Source organism: Pagrus pagrus (genome assembly GCF_965226575.1).
Source record: "Pagrus pagrus genome assembly, chromosome: 12".
NCBI classification, from domain to species: domain Eukaryota; kingdom Metazoa; phylum Chordata; class Actinopteri; order Spariformes; family Sparidae; genus Pagrus; species Pagrus pagrus.
In genome coordinates, this window is record NC_140196.1 from 13,934,463 (window position 1) to 13,957,574 (window position 23,112).

The following is a 23,112-nucleotide window of genomic DNA, read 5'->3' on the forward strand; positions in this document are numbered from 1 at the left end:
GTTGTGCCAAAGCACCATATCAAAATAATCGCTCACTAATATCATTGTTATTTAATTCTTGGCGTAACACTCAAACTGTTTCAAAGAAAAAAATACATACGGACAAACATGGGACTAAACTGAAAAAAAAAATTGTTCTTTTTGACATCCAGCTCGCAGTGCAACCCTATACACCAGCACATGGAGCTCTTCCGGCTATTTTCACAAAGCAGGAAGAGCACAGGCGTAATTTAAGGGTCGTTTTTCTTATAATTAGTCTACCTCCATCACCATAAAAAAAGTGAAAGTGGACAAAATATTAGATTTATTGCAGGCATGTCATATATGTCTACCTCATTAACGGTCAATCGAGTGTACAGTCCATCGTAGCTTTTTGTAAGTGAGAAGTTAAAAACATGCCATGTTCTCTCTACATGCATCTGAGCCTCACATCTTCACTGGACCAGCCTCTCATGATTCACTTTGTGACCTACCAGGTAAACCCACTCACCTGTCTGAAGAACTCCTCCAGTAGGGAGGTGGTCCAGCGGTGGTGGAGGTCCCAACTTTTGGCCGGGTGGCTGATGTCTGCTGTGTGCAGCAGCAGGGACAGGGCTTTGGGCTTGTCAAGTCTGCAAAATAGAGCAGATACACAATTTCAAAACTAAAGTAAGTGCAATTCATTCATTTTTCATTTTAATGAATCATATTTGTGTGCTGTGTCTTATTTTTCCACAGAAAAACATGTCAAAGTAAATGATATCCGATATCTGTTGAATCTCTGCCTAGTCAATTTCCTGACAAAAAGTACATGTTGAGGGCAAGTCTGGATGAAGGTTATTGAAAAATACAAATCAGGGGAAGAAAACAAGAACATTTCCAAGAGTCCCTGAAGACTGGTAGGGTCGGTCATACAAAAAATGGAAAATAATGTTGCACAGTTGCAGATATGTCTACAAAAATTGACTGTTTTGACAAGAACAGCGTGATGAAACTTTCAAAAGTCCAAGAGGGGGGATTCTTTTCTTATAGACATTAGTTCTGCACAGTATGATACTGCCTAGTTTCAGGGGTTTCTGCTGCAGTAAAAATGTATCTACCTTGAGCATTGTAATGTGTGATGGATAAATTGTCCTCTACCTGTGGTACAGTTACGTTTTTGACTTGCAATTATGTTTGAATTCTAATATTCTTATTATTTTAGGATACTGTAAGATGCACTTACTCTCAAAACATTTTTTATTTAAATGAAAAAGCTGTTGATATGGTGTGTATTTCATATTGGCAACAAATCCCATGAAAAAAACAAGAGCAACAATGTGTTACTCCATCTCTTTTTGACTTCCCAACCCCTGTCTATGATACTCAGCCTGCTGGTTCCAACTGAAGACTTAAATCTGTCTGAATGGCTGACAAATATGTAGTTTCTTTCATTTGTTAATTTCTTAAAACAAATATTCCTACAGCAGGAGTAAATAATGCATTTTTGGGACCTTTTTTCAGCGTTGGAATAACACACATTTAGTAGTGAGTGTTCTGACAGCAGGATGGTGTATGTGCGACTGACTCAAAATACTGTAAACTAATGTGTTTGTGTTCATGGTAATAAAGAAACATGTCATACACTATACACTTTTTTACCTGCATTTGGCCAACAATGGAGCTCTATGGAAAAGAGGACAATACTTATTATTGTATTATTGTGATCAATTCATTGTTTGTTTTGGCTTTTCAAGTGATTTATTGACAATAAAACAAACATCCTTTAAGTGTTGTGATGATAAAAAATTGACTTGATCTCATGGAGGCTCCCTCAAACTGTCAAACTACTGAAGGCTCATTTATGCTCAACATTAGGCGTACGGACACAGCCGGAACCTTTTATCTGTACTCTTTTATATTCGTGGGGGGGAGTGTAGCAGTGTAGCCAACACTTTAAGCGAGACACCACCACAGGAAAAGAGGTAGAAGTTTTACAACATCTATATGATGTTACTATGCCTGGGCACAGAGACAAACAGTTACTACAGAACAGCTGGGAGGAGATTGGAAGGTGACAAAAGAGAAGTGGAGGTCCGTGCGAGACCAAATTAGACTCGGATGATTAAACGGATGCTGACGTGGGGGAGACACTACAGGGGAATAGGATAAACATTTTAACTAATAGCTATCACCATGAAACTTCCCCAGTTGATTAGTTTTCTGAATTCTGTAGATTAGATAAAGCCAGATTCAAAATTGATGTTTCATTTTGTTGATGTTTTAGAGTCAATGTTTTTTTAGGAGTAAAAATGTTAAATCAGGCTTTTGCATTGCATATTTGAATATTCAGACGAGACCTTTTAATCAACGTTATGTTAATTTGCATACATTTCCAGAGGAAATGTCTAAAATACACTAAACACCTTAATATGTATTTTGGACATATTATGAAAGCAAAACAGCCCAAAATCTCAAAACTGACAAGCACATTAACAATGTTTTTACCTGCAGTGTCTCCGCTTAACATGTGCATAAAAACACACATGCACAGCCAGTCCCCCTTTCATCACACGGCGTCATTTAGGCTAATCGGTTTTCTACACAGTGTGAAGATGCTTCATCTCACCTCATCAAACAGCAGTGGTGTCTGAGATATCTGATAACCATATCAAAATATCATGTTTAATGGACTGAAGCATGATTGGACAGACACACACCAATATGGAAAATAGGCACACAAATGAAAACACAGACACACATACAGTACAAACACACACGACACAAGGTCAAACAGAGGTGAGAAAGACTAGCTCAAATTTCCCATCATTCCATTTGTGGCAGATTGGGTCTTAAAGTGCACTCTAAGCAGGCCTGGAGCACACTGGTTTGAAATTACTTCACATTAGAGTCTATTCAGCAGTATAGCTTCCTGGAGACTGCAATCTCTCATTCGTGTGCCCGTGTGTGTGTCCTATGCCGTAGCTTTATGATTACCTTCCAGTCAGCACTCAGCACTGATTTTGAGTCGATGGCTCAAATGACCAGCCAAAAACGGCTGATGTTTTCATAAAAAATGGTGATTTTTTCATCAAAATAATCATGAAATATAGAAATTCCACTGAAATCCAATAAAAACTGGTGCGTCTCATTCTACCAGTATAACAAGACATTTTGGCATTAATTTTGAGTCGATGGCTCAAAGGACCTGGAAGCTATTGAAAAAAAACGGCGGGTGTATTCACTAAAAATGGTGATTTTTCTTAAAATATTCATGAAAAATAGAAGTTCCACTGAAACCCAATAAAAAGCTGATGTGTCTCATTCTACCAGTATAACCAGACATTTTGTTAGTGATTTTGAGTCGATGGCTCAAATGACCTGGAAGCTATTGAAAAAAACCTCCGCTGTATTCACTAAAAACTGGTGTGTCTCATTCTACCAGTAGGCCTACTCACAAATACAGTATAGGAAGCTTAATATTGTTGATTCCTACATCTGTTCTCAGGAAGCTGCTTATCTCCATATCACTGCTGTCGCAGCAGTTCTCTCTCCTGTGCTTTATCACAGGGAAAGGAATAGCAGGAAGGTCAAAGCGTTTCCTCCAGCCTTCTCCTCAGTGTTGCAGCCACTATAGCACTGATGACTCATCACGTCATATGATAGTTTGCTTGATAGCTCTCTTTTTTTTTCTGTTCGCCAACGGCAGCTGTCTGTCTGCATGTAGAGGTGCACCAGCTGTCAGTCACTGTAGAGGGTGCTGTGCTCAAAATATGCAAAAAGAAAGGCTGTAGCCTCATAACCTCGAGTGCAGCAAATAAATCAATTATTTTGACGGAAACATATTCACCTCCTGTTCCAAATACACTTGGCCTCGTCTTCCTTCAGGCTGGCTGGAATTTAAATTGTTGAATTTGAGAATATTTTGTATTCTTTATATGATCTTTTATGTTTTTAATTTGCAGGATGCCTGCTTTACAAAGTGAGACTCTTGAGGGTCCGCCACGTAAAAGACAGAGACAGAAAGGAAGCTGTCAGCTACTTTTTGGCAGGCTTTTTGGCAAAATGATCTAATTATACTTTAAAGAAGTACTCAGAAGATGAAGCAGATAATACAGCTGTTCTTGGGAAATGCTTTAAGACGAGGAGGAAAACCTGTGATCACGAGATTTTGAGATCCACATTCGGGATCATTTACTGAGGGGACTCCCCTCATATTCTGTGTCTGTTAACCTGCAGAATACTGCCACTAGCTCTGCCCTGAGCATCTGGCTTTAGAAAGATCAAGATTCAGAGGACAAAGTTCAATACCTGCACTTTCAACAATAAATCCATGCCAAAAATCTATCAATTACAAAAAAAGGAGAAGGCGAAGAGGGCGGTGTGTTTACTGGGGAAACTAAAGCTCAATCCTAAAGAGCAATCCTCTTCTTTTCCTTTCTTATCAGATCACCTGAAGTCCGCCAGCAAACCCTCTGAATTATATATGGATATAATAGATTTGCCAAAACTCAACTACTAACAGCTATAAGTGGTGAGCAAGCATTTCTGTTTATGTGGATGTATTGCAGACTACAAGCAGAGCTACAAGTGTGTAAAAAAAAAAAAAAAAAATAGTTTGTGGAATGCTTTCTAGCTGGTCATCTTCGCTGTAGCAGACTACTGTATGCCAGCAAACCTGCCAGCAATATTTCTACCACCGGCTGTTTTTTACTGCAGTGTGCAAATACATTCATCATGCCAAACCCAATGCGACTGCACCATAACTCTGCTGCAAACTGCCAGCACAGAAACAAAAAATATCTTGTGTTTGTGCCTAAGAGGGCCTGAAGCAATACCCTACTTTATGCCTGTACTGTGTAATGCATGATATTTGGTACTATTCTGTAACAAACTACAACTTTGAGCAACAGATACCATCCTGTTGTCCATTTGATACAAACATGAATGTTTTTTGCACCCTTCAGGGCAGGGTTAATTTGGTTGTAAACAACGGGTGGTGGGTGAACAGTGATGTGATGGCAGGGTTAATGAGGATGTAAATTGCTGGGTCGGGGCAGGGAGTGTGAACAGTAGTGAGAGAAAAAGGGAACTGACCCCTCCGGCTGTTGTAGGAAATTCTTCATGGCCTTCACCTGCTGGAAGTGGCAGGACATGTCTGTAGCCAGCACCATCTCCACCACCAGAGCCCGCAGCTCTCTGGGTGGAAACAGAGGAGAGGAAAACATGAGCCATGTGCTGTATAATGAACTGTCAAACTCACAGGTAATAAAAGCCGACTTATTTCGGAAGTCGCTAAAGTAAATGAAGGCAGCCAACACAGTTTCTGAGAGCTATTTATAATATCTGCTCTGACAAGTCTCAGCTTATACCGTGAGTACTCGGATTGCAGCTGTCTGCTTTAATATATTATCACACGTAACGCTTCCATTTAGTACAAAGTTGATGGACCGTGAACTTTTCTGATTTTTACTCCACAGAGCAAAATTGTTAATCTTGAAAAACAAAAGGGAAATTCACTTTGGGCTTTAAACAGGTGATGTGTAGATTGTAAAACTGTTCTGCTGGACCTGTGTGGTTACCGCCAGTCATGTCTGCCTCTTCACTGTCTCTAGCTGTTCTCTATTACATCTCTGAGATTTATTTCCCTTTGCTGTCACTCAGCTCTTTCATCTCTGTCTCCCTTTCCCTTGTCCATCGAAGTATCTGCCTCACTGACCTCCAGTCATCCTTGGAGAGGTTGTAGAGGATGTTCATCTCATCATCGTCCTGCAGCAGGCGGTAGGCTGCACTGACATGGTGACTCTCCAACACTGAGCGGTCATTGTACAGGATAGCTGTGTCTGACCTGTCAAAGAAATAGAAAGCAATAGTCTATAAAGAAATCTATAATGAAAAGAACAGCTGAAAGAAAAATGTGTGACTTGATCATGAATGCAATAAGTACACCAACTCTCGCCCTCTTTGCACAGACTTCAATATGGCTGAACTCTGACCTGCTAAATGTGAGAATAACTATGGTCTTAATTATTTGTTTTAATTTTAAGGAGGTCCATTGTACAAGGAGAGACTTTCAAAAATCAACAAAAAAGGCAGGAAAAAGCTCAAGATGGGTATATTAGCGATGCACAATATTGATTTTTTTCAGCTGATAGCAATAGCCTATAATTTAACATTTTCATAAAGGTCCTAATCTACACCTGAGGGCAAGGAAAGCTAAAATGTAATGAGCAAAGACATACAATTTAAAATGGCAAGTGCAGCAATTTGATGTTATGAGCGCGACAACGGTGTGCATCTTCTTCTTCTTTGTGTTTACTGATGGATTGCAAACCAACTTCAAAGGAGCATGCTGCCACCTACTGTATCGGAGTGTGTAGATGCTTGCTTGTATTATCGGCTCCATTTATCAGCTATAATTTCACAGATATTGTTATATAGCAACTTCCCAATACTGTAGGGATGCATGATATATTTCAGCCCGCTAAATTATCGGCCCAAAATATATCATGCATCCCTACTATACCTACGAATACTCTATGTACATAACAGAAAAATTACTAAGCAGAGGTTCAGACCCTCAGACAGCATGTTGCTGAATATTGACCACCGCTAGCACAAAACTTGTACAAATCAAGATTCAATAACTATCTGGTCCAGTGAGAGTAAAAATACATGAAATTAACAGGAATGTTTCCTTCTCCAACATGTGTCATGTATAGAAAAACATGTATCTGGAAAACATTATTTATGTAAAGTTCAGCTTTCTGAATTAAAGGACTCTGTAATCTTTTCTGCAGTGCTGTCGAGAAAAGATTCAAAAAAAGTTTTAGTACAAAAATCAGGATATATTTAAGAATGAAGAGGGTGTAAAGACAAAGTCAACAAAATAAGAAACTTTCCTAATTATCATTAGAACAAAAGTTACAATGTGTTCTCGCCGACTCAAATTCTTAAGGGCATGGAGCTCATTTGGACCTCCTGCCTGAGTGTTATTACAGCACTGCAGGCGATCTCAGTGTCAATGTAAAGCCACCTTCCTGTAAATGAAAACATTGATTGGGCGAGTCGGTGCCATGCATTTTTTATTTTATGATCCATTACCTTGTCTGAATGTGGAAGTTGTTTGTGGTCCCCGTGTGCTCGTAGTCGTGCACTGCCGCCGCAAAGATCATGGCAAAGATCTCAAGCTCAGTCAACCAATGCTGGAGGGAGAGGGTGAGGAGAAGAAGAAGAGGATGGAGAGATGGAAGACGTGTGGTGTGAGGGAGCAAGGGGAGGTGAAGATAAGGGAGGAGGAGGGGGATATTAAGAGACATATATAGAAGAGGGAAGGGTTTTGAGGAGGGGATCACCGAGATGGAAAAGACAGCGACACAGGAGGAAAGAATGGATAGAAATTAGAGAAGAGAAATGAGAAGCCAGTGAATGGAAAAAGGGGAAAAACAGGGAATGGTTTATCACGTCGTAAACATGTAGTGGAGAAAAGTGATATAAAGGATGCAGAGAGAGGTGTTTGGCAAGAGGAATACATTACACGCAGGGATGGAAGGAGACAAATGGGGAGGAGAAGATGGAGGAAAGGTCAGTGAGACAAAAAGGAAACTTTAGATAAGACAAGCTCTATTGAAAATCACATTTCACAACTGTCACTTTAACACTCCTCCTTACTCTTTCCCTTTCCGTCTCAGTCTTGTTTGTCACTGTTACCAAATATAAATGAAAAGTCATGCTCTCTGTAATTTTATTACGAGTTAATGCTGTTACAAGGTGAGAATACACATCATGCGTTCCTATTTAAGTCTAACCCTTTTAGGCACGATTTGTGACAACAGAAAAGAAGAGGATGATGTCAAAGTAGCAGCAACTCTTAAAGGAATAACTTCACATTTTGTGAATTGGGCTGATCTGTTTTCTCGGAAAAAGATAGCTGAGAAGATCAACACCACTCTCATGGCTGTACGTTAACTATGAAACTACAGCCAGAATCTGGTTGACTAAGCTCAGCACAAAGACTGAAAAAACAGGTGAAACAGCTAGCTTGGTTAGCACATAACTCCCTGTAAAACTACAAACTAAATGTGTTAATCACTGAGCCTCTATAGGTGCTGGGAGGTAGATTTATTGATGTCCAGACAGAGCGAGGCTACCTGTTTCCCCCTGTTCCCAGTCTTAATTCCAAGCCATGCTTAACTAAACATAAACACCAAGCTGCTGGTGATAGCTTCAAGTTTACCGTACATATTAGTGTTCATTTTGTCAACCATCTTGAGTCCAGTTGACTAAAACCGTGAACATTTTAGTCATTAAAAAATTAGTTGACAAAAATCTATGTATTTTAGTCAAGACCAATAATGAATAGTTTTCAGGTAAGATTTAATCCAGTCGATTTTATGATAAAAGATCTCTGTGAGATCAGAGAGGTGTTGATGTGATTCTGTAATTGTTGCAAAAGTGTTTTTAGAAGTTTGTACACTAGGATTTACATGAAAACAAAGTACTTGACCGCTTAGTACTGCCTGGCATATCACCTCAATAAACTGGCATCGAGTCATTCAAAATTAACAACACCTGACTCAATTGTGTGCTGCAAATATGTTGTGTATCTGCATTATTCCTACAGCAACAGAGGCGATCACACAGAGACCTGTCGCTAGCTAAACCATTGTTTTCCTATGGTACAGGTATGGTTCAACCTGGTTCACAATGCCTTTTTTCAATAGTTACATATGATGGTCCATTGCGCACACATTCATGACAAGCAAGAAAAGCTTTTCCAAAGCGTTTTTGAGGTGGCTTGGCCTGTAGTGATGAGTATGTGTGCAAGCCACAAGGTGCAACTACTTTCAGGCTTTAGCACTGTTGGTGTGTCACTAGAAAGATGATTCAGTAGCACAGGAAGAGAAATGAGCAACCATCCAATGCCAAGAGGGAGATCTGGATTCAGCGGTTATTTGAAAAAACAAAAACAAAAAACAAAACCTGCAATCTCGAGATTCCTTCTACTAGCTTTTAATGTTCAAATTCCATTTTAGTGACCTTGTGTTTGTCTTTGCCATGGGAAAAGTTGTTGATGAATGAGTTTAATCAAAAAGTAGTATTGAAATGAACAGAATCAAGAGCATTAATGAACTACTCATCTTAAACAGTAAATGTGAAAATCGTATTTCATCATATGAGCATTAGTGGCCAAAATAATGCTAATAATATGGACTGTACCTGCATGTGTGTGTGCATATATGTGCTTTGATTTATGGCACATCTCTGAGTACATGCAGCATACTCAACACCTGTGAGTAGGCATTTTCCTCTGAGATGTGAGTGCACTCATATACACAGAGTGGGGATTTAGCTCAGAAAGCCCAGTCGATATTGGTGACTAATCAACAATGGGGGGATGGGGGAGTCATTAAGACTTTAGGGGGGTTGTGGGTGGATGTGTGAGAGCAAGATGCCCGATCCATCCCTCAGTATATTTCCTCTTGGGGCTGACTTTATGAATGACCTGTTGATTGTTGATTTAATGGAGTCTGGAGGGCTTGTGAAATGATAGATGCTGTTCTCCTGCTCTCCCAGGAGCCCGTGGTTGTAGCAGTAATGTGGTTTACTCCGCAAGGCACTGCCCAAGGAAACACACCATGTCGACAGCTGTCGCAGCCGGCTTATTAAGGTGATTAAATAAACACTGGAAGCGGGGGCGGCTGGCTGGTTGGGGACTTTGAACTCGGCTTGAGCGAGGCTAGGCCTTTTTTTTTTTTTTTTGTATGAATGTAGTCAGAAATGCCCTAAAGTCACTTCAGTGGAAGGACTGATATAGGTCACCGGAGTTAAAAAAGAACAAAAGCAGTACGAAATATGAAAAGTTGAAATGAAGCAATGTCAAGACAAGAAGACATTTGACTTCAAATGGAATGTAATCGTTAATAAGTCACATTTTGTCAGATATTCTTAGAAATGTGGTTTGATGCTATCAAACCTGCCCTGAGCGAGATTGGGATTAAAGGGTGATCTCCGGATGTCTTCACAAAAGAATGGCTCATGGATTCTCCACGAAAAAAAAAAGCCATATTTAGCAGCTGCATGTCAGGCAAAGCTGTAATTAGGCTGGCATTTGGCAGCTGACAGAGATCTTCTGAATACCATGTGGACGAAATCTCCTTGATTACATCGACTAAGCTTCCTTGCTTAGAACCAAACCATTGCCTGTATGTTCAACTGATTTCTGTAGATAAGTTTAGAGTCGATCCTACTCACCACCATGCCAGTCTTGAGGAGCAGGTAGTGTACAGTCTGTGTGACGTCAGCAGCGTGCATCAGGTTGTGGTAGGGGTTTTTGTGTTTGCTGTATCCCACTTCCAGGGCCTCAACGAATGACACCACGGCAGATATCGGGATCTGACAGCAGACAAAACAACAGCAAATGACTGCTAGCCAAAAAAACACTGCAGACAGTAAGAAACTTCTGAGAGCTATTTGGTGATTTAAATGATGAGCAGTTTCAATGCGTGCACAGTCCCTTCAGCCTCTGAAATTGATGTCGTAAAATCATCATGAATCATTTGGGCGACTGCAGACTTCGATTACATATTCATGTCAGCTTTATTTCATTGCCCGTGTCATTTACTCTCAGATGCTGTCACTTCAACTGAAATGTCCTCAGCTATAAGACGCTGTGGAAAATGAGCTCTATCAGATGAGATGAAGTATGTCCAACCCCCCTCATATTATGGCCATTGTTGAAATGCAACAACACAATCTAACACTTAAGAGGCAGTGAAGTGACTCACTTACATCAAATCAGGCACAGTGAAGGGGAATTTTAAGGTTAATATGATCTCTTCAGAATATTTTTAGTTTCTCCTTGTTTTAATGACACAAACAGAAGGTGCAGCAGTGACCGATGGTATGTTAAATCCTTGTGTCTTTACCTTGAAACGGCTAATGAGGTCATATCTTGTGAGCAACTCGTAGAATATGAATTTAAGTGCGTGCTCCCCGCTGGCCTCATTTAGTGCGAACACATCGAACGACCACTTGTCAACATTCTGTGTGGGGAAGAAAAAAAAAAATCGAATTATGACAAGCTTCTCCTCAAACAATGTACTCATCAAAAAAATTGGATGGTGCCGCAAGTCAATTTCTTGTAGATTACTCTGCGTGCTTGTGCACAGATGTGTGTGCACATGTTAATACCTTAAGCACAGATATGACAGAAGGGGGGTAGCTGAGTCCCACCATATTGGAGGTACGTCGGTACATCCTGTTTGGATGAGATAAAAACATCAAATGAAGTGCACAGCTGAGTTTAAACACCAGAGGTTACCACACTTCCCCCCAAAGCACAGCCTGGAAGGTTCTCCACCACGACTCACTATAAACCTACAAATCAACACAACTCAGTAGGAAACTGTCTTGAAAAGGTTAAGTCGAAAAGTACCTGCAAGCCTGTTTTTATTTACACATGACAAGCTTTAAGACTGTCAAAAATGAGGAATGGAATGAAATTAGTGTCAGTTGGAAGGCAGCAAGGTTTGTATACAACACGCAACCTCTCAAAAACATAGTGGAAAATCAAAATATGCCTTTATTTTGAAAATAAATGTCTTGCAATGGCTTCCATAAATGCAACTAAATATTAAGTTGCTTCATCACTTTACTGGACCACACTGCTCCACCTTTTCATTTTTATCCTCCCTTTCCCCAATCTTTCTTCATCGTAAATGTCTGAAAGCAGACTGTCCTCTGTAAAAACAGATTAAGAAAGATTACAGCTTACATGTTTGAAGCTTATTGATTTGAACAAATGCATGTTGCATGCTGTTGTGTGATAAAGAGCAGCCTTGGAGAGGGAGCTGTTTGCAACTCTCTGAATGATTGTGCTTAGCCAGGCTTGCCAAGGCTGTGATGATGTATGGTGGACTCAGGTGAGCGAGTCACTGTGCAGAGGATGCAGACATATTTCCAACAGAATGAGATTTTAAAGGACGGTACTAGTTTGCAAACCAAGTTGTAATGCTTTAGAGTTTCGAATTGTCTTATCCACCTTCTGGGCTGCTGCTAGTTTTTTCACTGCATTACCCGTCACCAATAATCTAACCCAGACACAAATGAAAGCAGACTTCATTCAATATTTTACTCTGGAGGAGGCATTTAATTGAGGTTTCAGACACTTTTCATCATTCATCATCTATTAAATGCTGCACTTGGCATTCTGTGATTGTTGGCAGAAAGCTGTATTTTTACGTTCCATTATGGGCACTGTAGTGCATAAATTTCACACTCAGAATTCTTCTGCTTGCTACAACTAACAATTATTTTCAATCGTTAACCTGCTGAACATTTTCTCTGATAACTGATGAATTGTTTGGACTACAAAACATCTGAAATCAGTGAAAAAGTACATGGTGATTCCCAAGGCTGTCTTGTTTAGTCTAAAGCTAAAAAATAATTATTTTAGCATAAGCAGAAAATCCTCTCATTAAGAACCTAGAAACATTTTATTGCTTTTTTACGTGAAAAATATCTAAAACGATCAATCAAGTATCCAATAACAGCTTATTAGCATTTTCTTTTAATCAACTAATGGATTATTTGTTGCAGCTCTACACTTAAAAGTAATTCGAAAGTGATTTCAAAAATTTAATTCTAGTGCTATTTGGAAGGAGAGAAAATCATCAATTCAAAACTCTTAAAAACTATGCTTTGCAAAATGTCAGTACGTGCAGAAAATGCACTGGAAACATGTGAGAGCAAGGTGGTTATGTACTCTTTGTGTGAGGCCAAATTAAAGATGTTGATAGCATCTTGCTGCTCCAGGCTATGTTTGTTTGGTCTGACCAGTGATAGATAGACCTTCACTGGAGGAAAGATAAAGGTGACAATCCATATTAAGTATTTAACACCAATGGCTATGTGCTTGTGTGCACACACACACACATTTACCTCTCGACAAATATTCCAGCCTGGACGGCATGGACGATGCTGCGGAAGCGAGGTTTCTCTTCATTGCGTCGCAGCATCAGGCCCATCTGGCGGGTGAAGGTGGAGGCCAGCCAGTCCCGTACCTCTGAGGGCACCGACTCTGACTGGATGTCACTGAGCTCATCTTCTGTGTCCACCAAACGCCTGACAAACAGGGAGACGGGAGGTGATGTAAGTTAAAAAGACAGAAACAAACAGAAAAGAAACAAAGGACGAGAAAACAGACAGATGCAGAGACTAAAATATTTATCAGGAATCGTAGCTCTACTTTCACAGGGGATCAAACTCAAATCCCAGCGCTGTCCATCAAATAATATCACCTCTTACGTAACATCAAAACATCCCAGGCCTCTTGAAACACCATGATGGGGAGTATTTGAATCCAATTGTGTGATATAATTCTCCACAGCTACCCTGTTGTGTTGACATGTACAGGGGATCAAGAGCAAAGCCTGTTGGTCTCCACCCTCTGAACTAAATACATGTTCTTATGGCGAGAGAAAGCATTCACATCACACTGATAATCACGGTGCTACATGGATTCTGCACTGGATAGTTCATCATCCTCCATCCTGGAGTGGTCATGCCATCGCTGGCCCTAATCTGGTGGGATCTAGATGACGAGAGGCTTACATAATTCCATAAGCCTGGTCATATCTCAGATTCTGGACCTGCATTCAACTCCTGACATATATTTGACCTTGTATATACCTTAACCATGCCCAAACAATTTTTTGACACAACAATTTTTCCATGACCTGAGCCAAATAGTTTTCCTTGCCTAAATGTTGTTCAAGGATGAGAAGTTGCTGATTAAACATAACATAATTTGCCACATAACATCATTTTCAGTGGTTCAGTTTTTAGGCAATTAAGTGAAGGAAAATCAGCAATAACAAACTGTAATATACTCCATTACATTCAGACCTCTTGTCAGTGTTGTAACATGAACGCAGGACTTAAATATAAATAACGTAGTTGGTGAAGGTTGGGTTAATTTTAAATTCTTAATATACTTCTGGTATTTTAATCTATGACATATAACAGCATCATAGCACACTGGTTGTGTATGTGCAGTATGTGTAGTATGTGCAATATGTGTCATTTGTGTTATATGTGCTGCTCTGTTTATAATCTTTTTGCAATATCTCCACTGTGGAGACACAATTAGATTGGCTTCTATGATTCCTTCCCCAGGAAATAGAAATAAATTAAATAAAATAATGAATTAATTTCACAGAAGTTTCTCAAAGTCTTTGGGGGGATTATTTAAAAACGTTCACTTAATCAGTCTTTTAGCTCACTACTCTCATTCACTTCTGCTATAACTTTTCTTGAAAAAGAGCTAAATCTTGTCTGCTTCACCCAAAGATTGTAGGGGGCATGAATTCAGAATAAAAGGAATGTATCCACACTGCAAATTAATATAGAGGACATAGATGATAAAGCCACAGAAGAAAGGAACGTGCCAACATGGCAACATCTGTATTTTCAAATGTAGTGTCCGCTCCATTGCCAATCAAAGCTCAGGCTGAATAGTAGTAGCTTATTTAACTGCTTAGCCTCCTTGACAGACCCATCATCACCACTAGCCTAAGTACATATAACCTGTTACCAGCTACACACACTGATAAAACTAGAGAGAATGAGAGAAGCAATAATAGGCCAAGTATAGGATTGTCATGCCTCCCTCAGCTTATAGCTGCAAGAATCCAAAAGGAAATCCCTAAATCTCTCCAAGTTTACTTCCTGGGTCCTCTCTGCCTTGACTGCAATGATTATTTACCACAAGTCATGACGAGCTAGTGAGCCAAAAGGCTAAACAACTGGAGGGATGGCTACTAACTTTAGTTGGTGGTAGCCAACTATCTTGCAAAGCAAACTATGCCTATATTTCTAAAATGCAACTGTCTATAACTAATTGCATTTCATTTGCACCTGTTTGAAAAAAGGGATTGATGCTCGACTAAAAACTCCAGAAACACAGCCTAAACTATAACTTAGCCTACATCTCCTCACGTGTTGTGTGCGTACCTCTTGTTTGAGAACCGTTTCACGCTGCAATTTTTGGAAGAAACCAAAACCACAGGGAAAGGGGGTGTGTGACTTTTGTGGTATGATTTATGACATATGTAGAAAAATGTGTTTGACTCATAATATAAAAAGTCCATTACTACATATTTTAAAAATAATAGTAATAAAATATAAATATAAAAAACCCAGATCTCAAAAAGTTGGTAGAACGAAAACGAACATCTTTAATGTGCATGGTGCCTCTGATGGTAAGGTAATCACCATTTAAGTTATACATTTGGTTTATCATTTGTCCTTAGTGTGAGATTCTGTAACCAATCAGACAGACACAATGTTTAAAATGAAACTCAGAATTACAGCTCAGGTCAATTGCCACACTAATTATAGTAATCCTTTTTCCGTCTGGCCTCTGTCAGTGCTGCACTGTTATTCTCAGTAAATGAACTTTGTCAGTACTTTTTTCTGCTGTAGAAAACTACTGCTTTCTTACCTTGTCTCCTCGATGTAAACGGATTCCAGCACCGACGCTGCATACTCCAGGTTTTTCTTGAGGTCAGTGAGGGAAGCCTCTCCTCTCTCCAGTTGCTTCACCAGACATCTTAATCTAAAACAGAGATTCAACAGTCATTTAACAAATGGGATTACTCCCCTGCTGTCTTGACATGATAAATTAAGTGTAATTGATATTGAATTAAGCTGGTCTGGGTTTATGCTGCACTAGGCAACTTTTCTTTCCATTATAAAATAAACCTGGGACAGCAACCAAAATACAATTTGACCAATAAGCTAAATTCAATTGTGGTCTTGGATATGCACAGTGCTCCATCCAGATATCCAAAATAAAAACTGGCCAGCAGTGAGCCAAAATGAAACCAGAGAAATTTTTGACTTTAGTCCATTTAATTTACTCCAATTTAAAACCAAAATAAATCAATGTGAGCTGAAAAGTGGGATCTTTGTTTTCATACTTTCTGAAAAGAGGATTCTGTTTCACCTCTAATCCATTTAAGTTCTAATGGGAGTTAGTGTTCTTCTCAAGTGTCTTGATTGACATAAGCAAAATACAATCCAGCCTTTTTCATAAGCGACTACTGGGACACTTAATTGGAACGAAGCCATTGTTATCGTTATTAGTTCCACTTTTGCTTTTTTCTGCTTCGACAAGTCAAAATGTTGGCTGTTTGAAAGGTCTGTTCATTCTCGAAATTGCATTATCTTTGATGTCTGCAGACTCTGCTTTGACTCATTTGGATGTGTTGGCTATTTAAAATTAAGACAGCTTTAATATTGCAGCTCTAGGTGATCCTTCTATGTGACTTTTAACACCATTGATTACATTGTCTCTATAACTGGGTTAGTGTCAGTAGTTGTTCTCTCAACTGGTTCCTAGATTCTACTTTTCTAATCTTGACTTCCCCGACAGTTGTTCGTAGAGTCAATAAACTGCTTTGTAAAGTTCAAGGCAGCAGGAATTTGTTAGAAAATGGTTGTTTATATTCACCAAACTGTTGTACACTTATTTTACACTGCAGGACAATGAAGAACTTTTGGGCCATGCAAAATTGATCATGAAGTATAGACCAAAGTGAAAAAAAAGATTCAATACTTCTCTTCAGTAAAACTGAATAAATTTAATATTTGACTGATACAAACTTGCAAACCAACAGTGTAACATCGATACAACAATTTAACTAATTCACTGATCAATGTGTGAAGTTTTACTTCAAATATTCTCAAGTCTTGGCAAAACCACCATAAATAGCATTAAAGAGAAAAACATCTTCATCATCTCTGTACCCTGCAACCTCTTGCGGTATACCTCCTGCTGCTGTGCTGGAGGTCACACGCTCCCCTTCACAGTGAATGCCCACAGAGGCTACGCTTGTTGTTGAATTATTAAGTAGAAAGCTGGGAGAGTGGGAGGTTTCAGATGCTTTCATTGATCACAATCCCTGACTGCGGTTGCAATTTTTACGAAAAGGCTCTGAAATGTATCTGTGAATATGACTGAGGAAGAATATCTCAACATTAATATTCATGACTGCTGTTTGGTCCATTTATTTTTTAAGGCCAAAGTTGGGTTGGGCTATTGTGTGCACAGCAGTGAAACATCCTCTTCACATAACCAGATCACATAATTTCCTACACTCCAGCAGACTTGTTGAGAAGAAGATCTCAAAAAGAAAGGGATGGCACAGAATTCAAGTTTTGTCTATGTGGCTGTAAGGCTTCATTGTGAACCACTGACGTACTGTCTGCTGTGCAAAATAATGATAATAATCTGGGTATTTCCCCAAGTCCACCTCTGCAAAGGGTCTCACAGAGTCATAATTTCCATATTCATGGAGAAATGTCTGGTAAGATGTTTAACAAGACTTAAGGCCACTTGACATGGAAAGTGTTTTTGACTTCCAACGTTCCCCAAATTCACTGACCAGATTCATGAGACATGAGACATGTGTCACCTCTGGACCTCAGTGTGTGTTTCCTGCAATCTCAATCTTTCCAGCTGTCCAAAAGGATCACCAAAGTCAAAAAAATTACAACAATACATTGACTGGAAACCCTGAGTGTTTCTACAGACTTTCATGGCAATCCATCAGGATAGTTAAGATATTTCTGTCTGGAAGAAAGTGGTGGACCAAATAATCAACCAACAGACTTCCTTGCCTTGAGCCATGCCGCCAGCATTGCCAAAAAGAAGCTTTCTTGTTATTTTTCCAATCACTGTTACTCACCAAAACAGATTGTGTGTATCCTTGAGGTCTAACAAGTGTGTAGAGTGCATTTCAATAATCAAAAAACATTTCCAAAGACTTTTTTGTAAATCCTGCATTGTTTACATCCATGTTTACTAGATTGCAGTCTTCTTCTTCCCTGCCTTTCAGGCAAACTGCAGCACATCTCAGCATGTTACCACCACCTGTTGATCACTGGAATAATGTGACTCTAGATTGTGAGTTCCTGTGCATGAGATAAACAAAGCTGGGGTAACTCACAGAAAAACAGCTTCATAGCACTTCTTGAGGTTTAAAACTCCCCAGGGTACATTTAACTATGACAACAGCTGCTTCAGTGCTGAAATCTCTCTCTTAAGCTACTGACAGCTATTTTAAGAATCATAAGGAAGTGAATGGATGAAGGGTACGCTGTGACTCTAGAATCATTGCATGTGATTTGCTTAGCACTAATGATGGTTATTAAGAACAGCTGTGTGCCAGTGAGCTTCCCTGCTAATCCACAAGAAAAAATACCCTACCTCCTTCAAGAAAGCTCCTTGTCAGACTTTAATTCATGCTATTAAATTTTGTTCTGTTGGTCATTTGCTTTGACTTCACACTGGTGCAAACACACTGTGCTTATTTTGAAAGTCAATGTTGAATGACAGAAGCACATGTACTGAAAGAAATGTTTGTCTCTAGTGATGTGATTCTGTAGAAAAGCTTTGTCAAAATATAATTAAGCAGATGTGGAGCATCTTGGAAGGCTTTATAATGAAAATCACTGCTTTTTCAAATTGCTCAAATGAAACAGAAAACCATTTAGGGAAATTGACTTTTATTCCTTGCATCCCTTTGTGCATTGGAGGATGCAGGACAAAAGTTAAAATTCAATACAACCATTAAAAGATCATCTTTTGTTGAGGCTGTACGGTATTGAGCAAATTGGGCTCCTTTTAAGACTGAAAACAAATTGTTGTGAGTGCCAGCCATGGACGTATGATAAATCAAAGTATCTGCCAACCAAAACAAAATTGGCTTATTTCACCTGCTGTCATTACCAAGGGAGGCAACACGCTGGGTTAATAGCACAGGTCAGGCCCAAAGTAACTCCTGGGCACAGAGCCAACTGGGAAATTCAGTTTAAGATGGTAGGGTGGAGGAGCAACAGCCATGTAATTTGCTATTTCTGAACATTTAGTGGTGAGGCAGTGAAGTAATTTTCTCATTGCCTTTCATTATCAACTTCTCGCTCTAGATTAATGGCAAAAAAGCCTAATCTCTTTTAACAAACTAGATTGAAAAGTGCACCATAATCTACTTTTTGTGAGCTAAGAGGTTTCTTTTTGGGGTTTTTTTTTTTATGACAATGACATAAACATACATACATATAAACATTACAGTCTATTGGGTGCTTTCAGGGCTTAAACATTTTTCATTTTTCATTTTCCATTGACTATTTTGACTATTTATTATTTAGTAAATATAATGTCTATACATTTCTGCTTAGCTTCCTCCAACAAAAATGGAAGCAGCACATTTTTTGGCATTTTTGCATGGTTATTGCCTTTAAGTTTAACTCCACCTATTAAACACATATATACTGAGTATATTGCTAATACATAATACATGAGATATACAGTAGTTGACAGCAGTGATAAATATGCTAAACACACTGGACTGTGTGTGAGTTCCAATATGTATACAGCACATATGTTACAAGCTGAGCTCATAGTGTGAAACATTGAGGTCAAACAAACGGAGGACCCAAAAGTAGTTATTAGATCTTATCCAAAAGTTTGTCACCGCTGAAATCCATTCCAACCAACATGAATTCAAGCTGATGACGGTGGAGGTTCTCTGAAAGATTAAAATACAAAAGCTTTTCCGTTTAAGATTAAAATAAACAGTTTTTGTTTGACGTGCCAAAGATAGATTTTGGGTGGACTGCCACTTAAAGTTTAAGCAGTGAGGGGGTGGCTCTTCTCCTGAAATCTACAATAATTTCAACAATTTTTAGCACATTAATCTCTGAGAATGAAGAGTCTAAAGAAAGAGAGTGTCATATGTTCTGTACAGATTGTGAAGCCCTCTGAGAACAACTTGTGATTTTGGGTTATAAAAATAAACTTGTTATGTCTGCACCCAAATACAAGCAGGTCAGTCGCCTTTCTTGTTTCAGTCTGAACAACACTGTGTCATCTGCAAACTTACACAGTTTGACAGAGAGCTTATTGGAGCCCCAGAGGAGACTTCTCACAGCCTGGAGCAGCTCCATAGCTTTAGTTCAGGATCTTTGATCTATGCTTCTCAGACATACTATGTGATGTCTTGTGTCTGACAGCTCAATTCCTCCCTGACAGCTGCAGCCAGACAGGGTCAGCTTTAAAAGCTTTAATATGAGGGTGTTGAGGTGCTCATTGAAATCCTGGCATGTTCACCTGACCTGTCATGATATGAGAAATAAAGGTGCAGCATCATGTGGAATATGTCTTCATATATATGTATATATATATATATATATATATATATACATTTGGCTTTAGATGTGAAGTTGGTCTGTTCTGGTTAGGAATGTGATTAGGACAAATTTTCTTAAGTAACCTCTTGTACACTATGACATTTTGCTTTTTTTTTTTTCCTTTTTGAACGTTTATCGTGACCAGTTCATGGGTGTCAGGCTATCGAAGGCAAAATACACTGAAACTGTCAAATCGAACCATATGGCAGGCACACTTTGGACACGCCCTGAAATAGATGTTGTGTCAATAAATGTATTTAAAAGTTATTAAGTGATAATAAAGGATTTACCAAATGTATTAAAGGAATTGTTCTCACTTAAGATCAGATGGCTGCAAAAGACACAGTTAAATGTTAAAAAGTACATAGACAACCAGTATTAAATATATAATAAATTATGTATTAATTTTAAAAAAGCAACAAAAAAAGGTTAACAATGACATAATTGGTAAGATAACTAAACTCAACAAATGTGTTTGCAATGCTATCATAAACAATTACGAGAAATTCATAGCTTATAAGGTTTTGGTGCTAAATCCGATAATAAACATGTTTATGATGCTATTATTAACAATTATTAAAATCTTATTAACATATAACAATGTTAATAAGCATCTTATAAGGACTTATAATGGCCTTATTACCTATTAACTAATGCTTAAAAGGGCCCCAGTGGATTTATTATTTTTACTGACATAGCATCCCCAAACTATCCCCTAAGTAACAAACAAATGAACCCGTAAAATCCCCAATATTGTCAATATTGTTGTTTTTACTACTACTCTGAAAAATTCCAGTGGCCGCTAGGTTAAACAGGCCAGTGACGGAGCGAGCCAAAGTCATGAGCCTCCAGCTGTCTGTCTCTATATGTAAATATGAGAGATTTATTTGCTTTCCATCATGGGGGTGAGCAGAGAGCACAGAGAAGAGATTAAGAGTCTGAATTCATGCTGAAAGCATTTTCCTCCTCTTTTCTTATTGCCTCCGGCTCTTTGGCCTCGACTGACCTGCTCAGAGAGAAGAATGAAAAAAAAATCAAAAGACTGGCGTGCCAAACTAGAGCCGCCCTGCAGTGTACAGTGGGGCTCCACAATGCTCAACCCCTCGACAGCTGTTGTGACAGCCATAAAGTGAACATGAATAAAAGGGATATTAAGCAGCAGAGGGTAACATAGCAACAGCCTCCTTCTTCCTCTACCGATTGCTTTGTCACTCACGCGAAAAAACACTCCTCGCATACCCACTGGGAAAAAAATTTAGAAATGAAATGTATCCCACTCTGACCTAACTCGTAATAAAAACAGGTTCTTTTCTGCTTTGAAAAGCCGCAGCAAGAGTCGGAGCCCATTTTCCACACAGCAGAAAGCAGGGGAGGGGATAAATGGGGCTGGTTGATGGGGAATGAGAGCACTGCCAGGATGCAAAATTTGGTCACCGCCTGTGTTCCAATGACATTCTAGCCTAGATGGTGTGTAATCAATGGCCTGGGGTCAAAGTAATCACCCGGGGAGATTAGCGTGCTTTCAGGGAACAAGCACAAGTTGGGGCTGATAAGCGGTACAAGGCCTGTAAAAACATGATGACTCAGTTAAGCTGTGGTGCCACATATTCTGCAGCCTCCACCATGACACGTGACTGCAGTGGAGAACAGGCTCATCAATAAAATACGAGAGTTGTGGGACATCCACACCTTGGCAAGATGGATGGGGTGAAGCAAGAATTGGTGCCGTGGCTTAATCTGGAGTCTGGTTACCAGAAAACAGCTCAATGTTGGACCTGTTTTCTATTGACTGTAGTAAACTTTCAATCGTACTCTATTAAGGTTTTCCTCAAGAAATGACTTGTTTTTGAATGATTAATATGAAGCATTTGAATAAAACAGAGTGAAATGTTTACCTATTTTTAGAATCTTTAAATAACTCTTTACTTTATTCTTTACTTTACTTGTATAGCATTTTAATACTGTCTGTCCAACAATAGACATAATTTAATACTTTTTTAAATCAAAATTAAAATTTGAATTAGAGTTGCACAAGATCATTTTTCAGCAATAATGTGAAGAATACATGACTTTCAAATATGTGGTAACACTTAAAATCAAGGTCCTTGTAATGAGGATAAGTTAATAGGTTAGAAGGAATTTATAAATCTGGATTAAGCATTATAAACCTATTCATGGGGGGACTCTTTGCTGCATACCATCCCCTCCCTCCCTCCACTCTTTCTTGTCTACCTTGTTACGGATAATAAAGGATTGTTCTTACTCAACATCATACAAAACACCAGTATAGTTTTACAGAAAAGTAAGATAAAAATGATTTCCTTTTAAGTATAACAATGTGTTTCCTCTGGGCTTTTGACAAATTATGACAAATAATTCTTGACAAATCTGACAAGAAGAATGTTGAATTGAAATGCATTGTTGAACACTGCCAAATATCTTGTGCAGACATATACTTGTATCTCTGGTGCAGACACAACTGTACAAGACAGAGTGTCCTGTTCCAATGTCCTTAAACCCCTTCCCCCTCTGTCATTCTGTGTTGCTGTGAACGTGAGCTAAATGCCTAAATTGTATGTAAATATAAATGTTAATTCGACACCCACACTGAGCGTTGGTGGCCATTCAGTTTTGGGAGGGAACAGCTACAGCAGGCTCAGGCTGAAGGTTTCTGCTGCTGCTGATGTCTCCAATTAAAATTACAAATACTCTTACAGTGCAAACAAGCTGCACTCTCTGAAAAATATTGGTAACTCCTTTATAAAGTTCTGTTCTAAACAAAGCCCTACCCGTGGGAGTTTTCAAGTGACAGATGTGACAAGAATGGCGGGGGACAGAAGAAACCTTAAAAAAGATCAGTGGTTGGCTCAATGCAGCCCACGCATGTCAAAGTCTGCC

At 39.1% G+C, this 23,112-nt stretch overlaps 1 protein-coding gene across 8 annotated transcripts in view; it reads right to left on the reverse strand.

Moving 5' to 3' along the window:
- Positions 1–23,112, reverse strand: part of pde1cb (phosphodiesterase 1C, calmodulin-dependent b) — a 103,006-nt gene that overhangs the window by 9,786 nt on the left and 70,108 nt on the right. For 4 of the 8 annotated variants that reach the window (XM_084368437.1, XM_084368439.1, XM_084368441.1 and 1 more), the window contains 10 exons: positions 15,464–15,577; positions 12,901–13,083; positions 11,152–11,218; positions 10,887–11,003; positions 10,213–10,353; positions 7,063–7,163; positions 5,678–5,806; positions 5,056–5,157; positions 1,621–1,644; positions 491–611 (listed from right to left, as the gene is read on the reverse strand). In XM_084368437.1, the coding sequence (XP_084224563.1) occupies positions 491–611; positions 1,621–1,644; positions 5,056–5,157; positions 5,678–5,806; positions 7,063–7,163; positions 10,213–10,353; positions 10,887–11,003; positions 11,152–11,218; positions 12,901–13,083; positions 15,464–15,577 (1,099 nt within the window). The remainder of the gene's footprint in view (positions 1–490; positions 612–1,620; positions 1,645–5,055; positions 5,158–5,677; positions 5,807–7,062; positions 7,164–10,212; positions 10,354–10,886; positions 11,004–11,151; positions 11,219–12,900; positions 13,084–15,463; positions 15,578–23,112) is intronic. The other 4 variants (XM_084368438.1, XM_084368440.1, XM_084368444.1 and 1 more) reach the window with 1 other exon arrangement.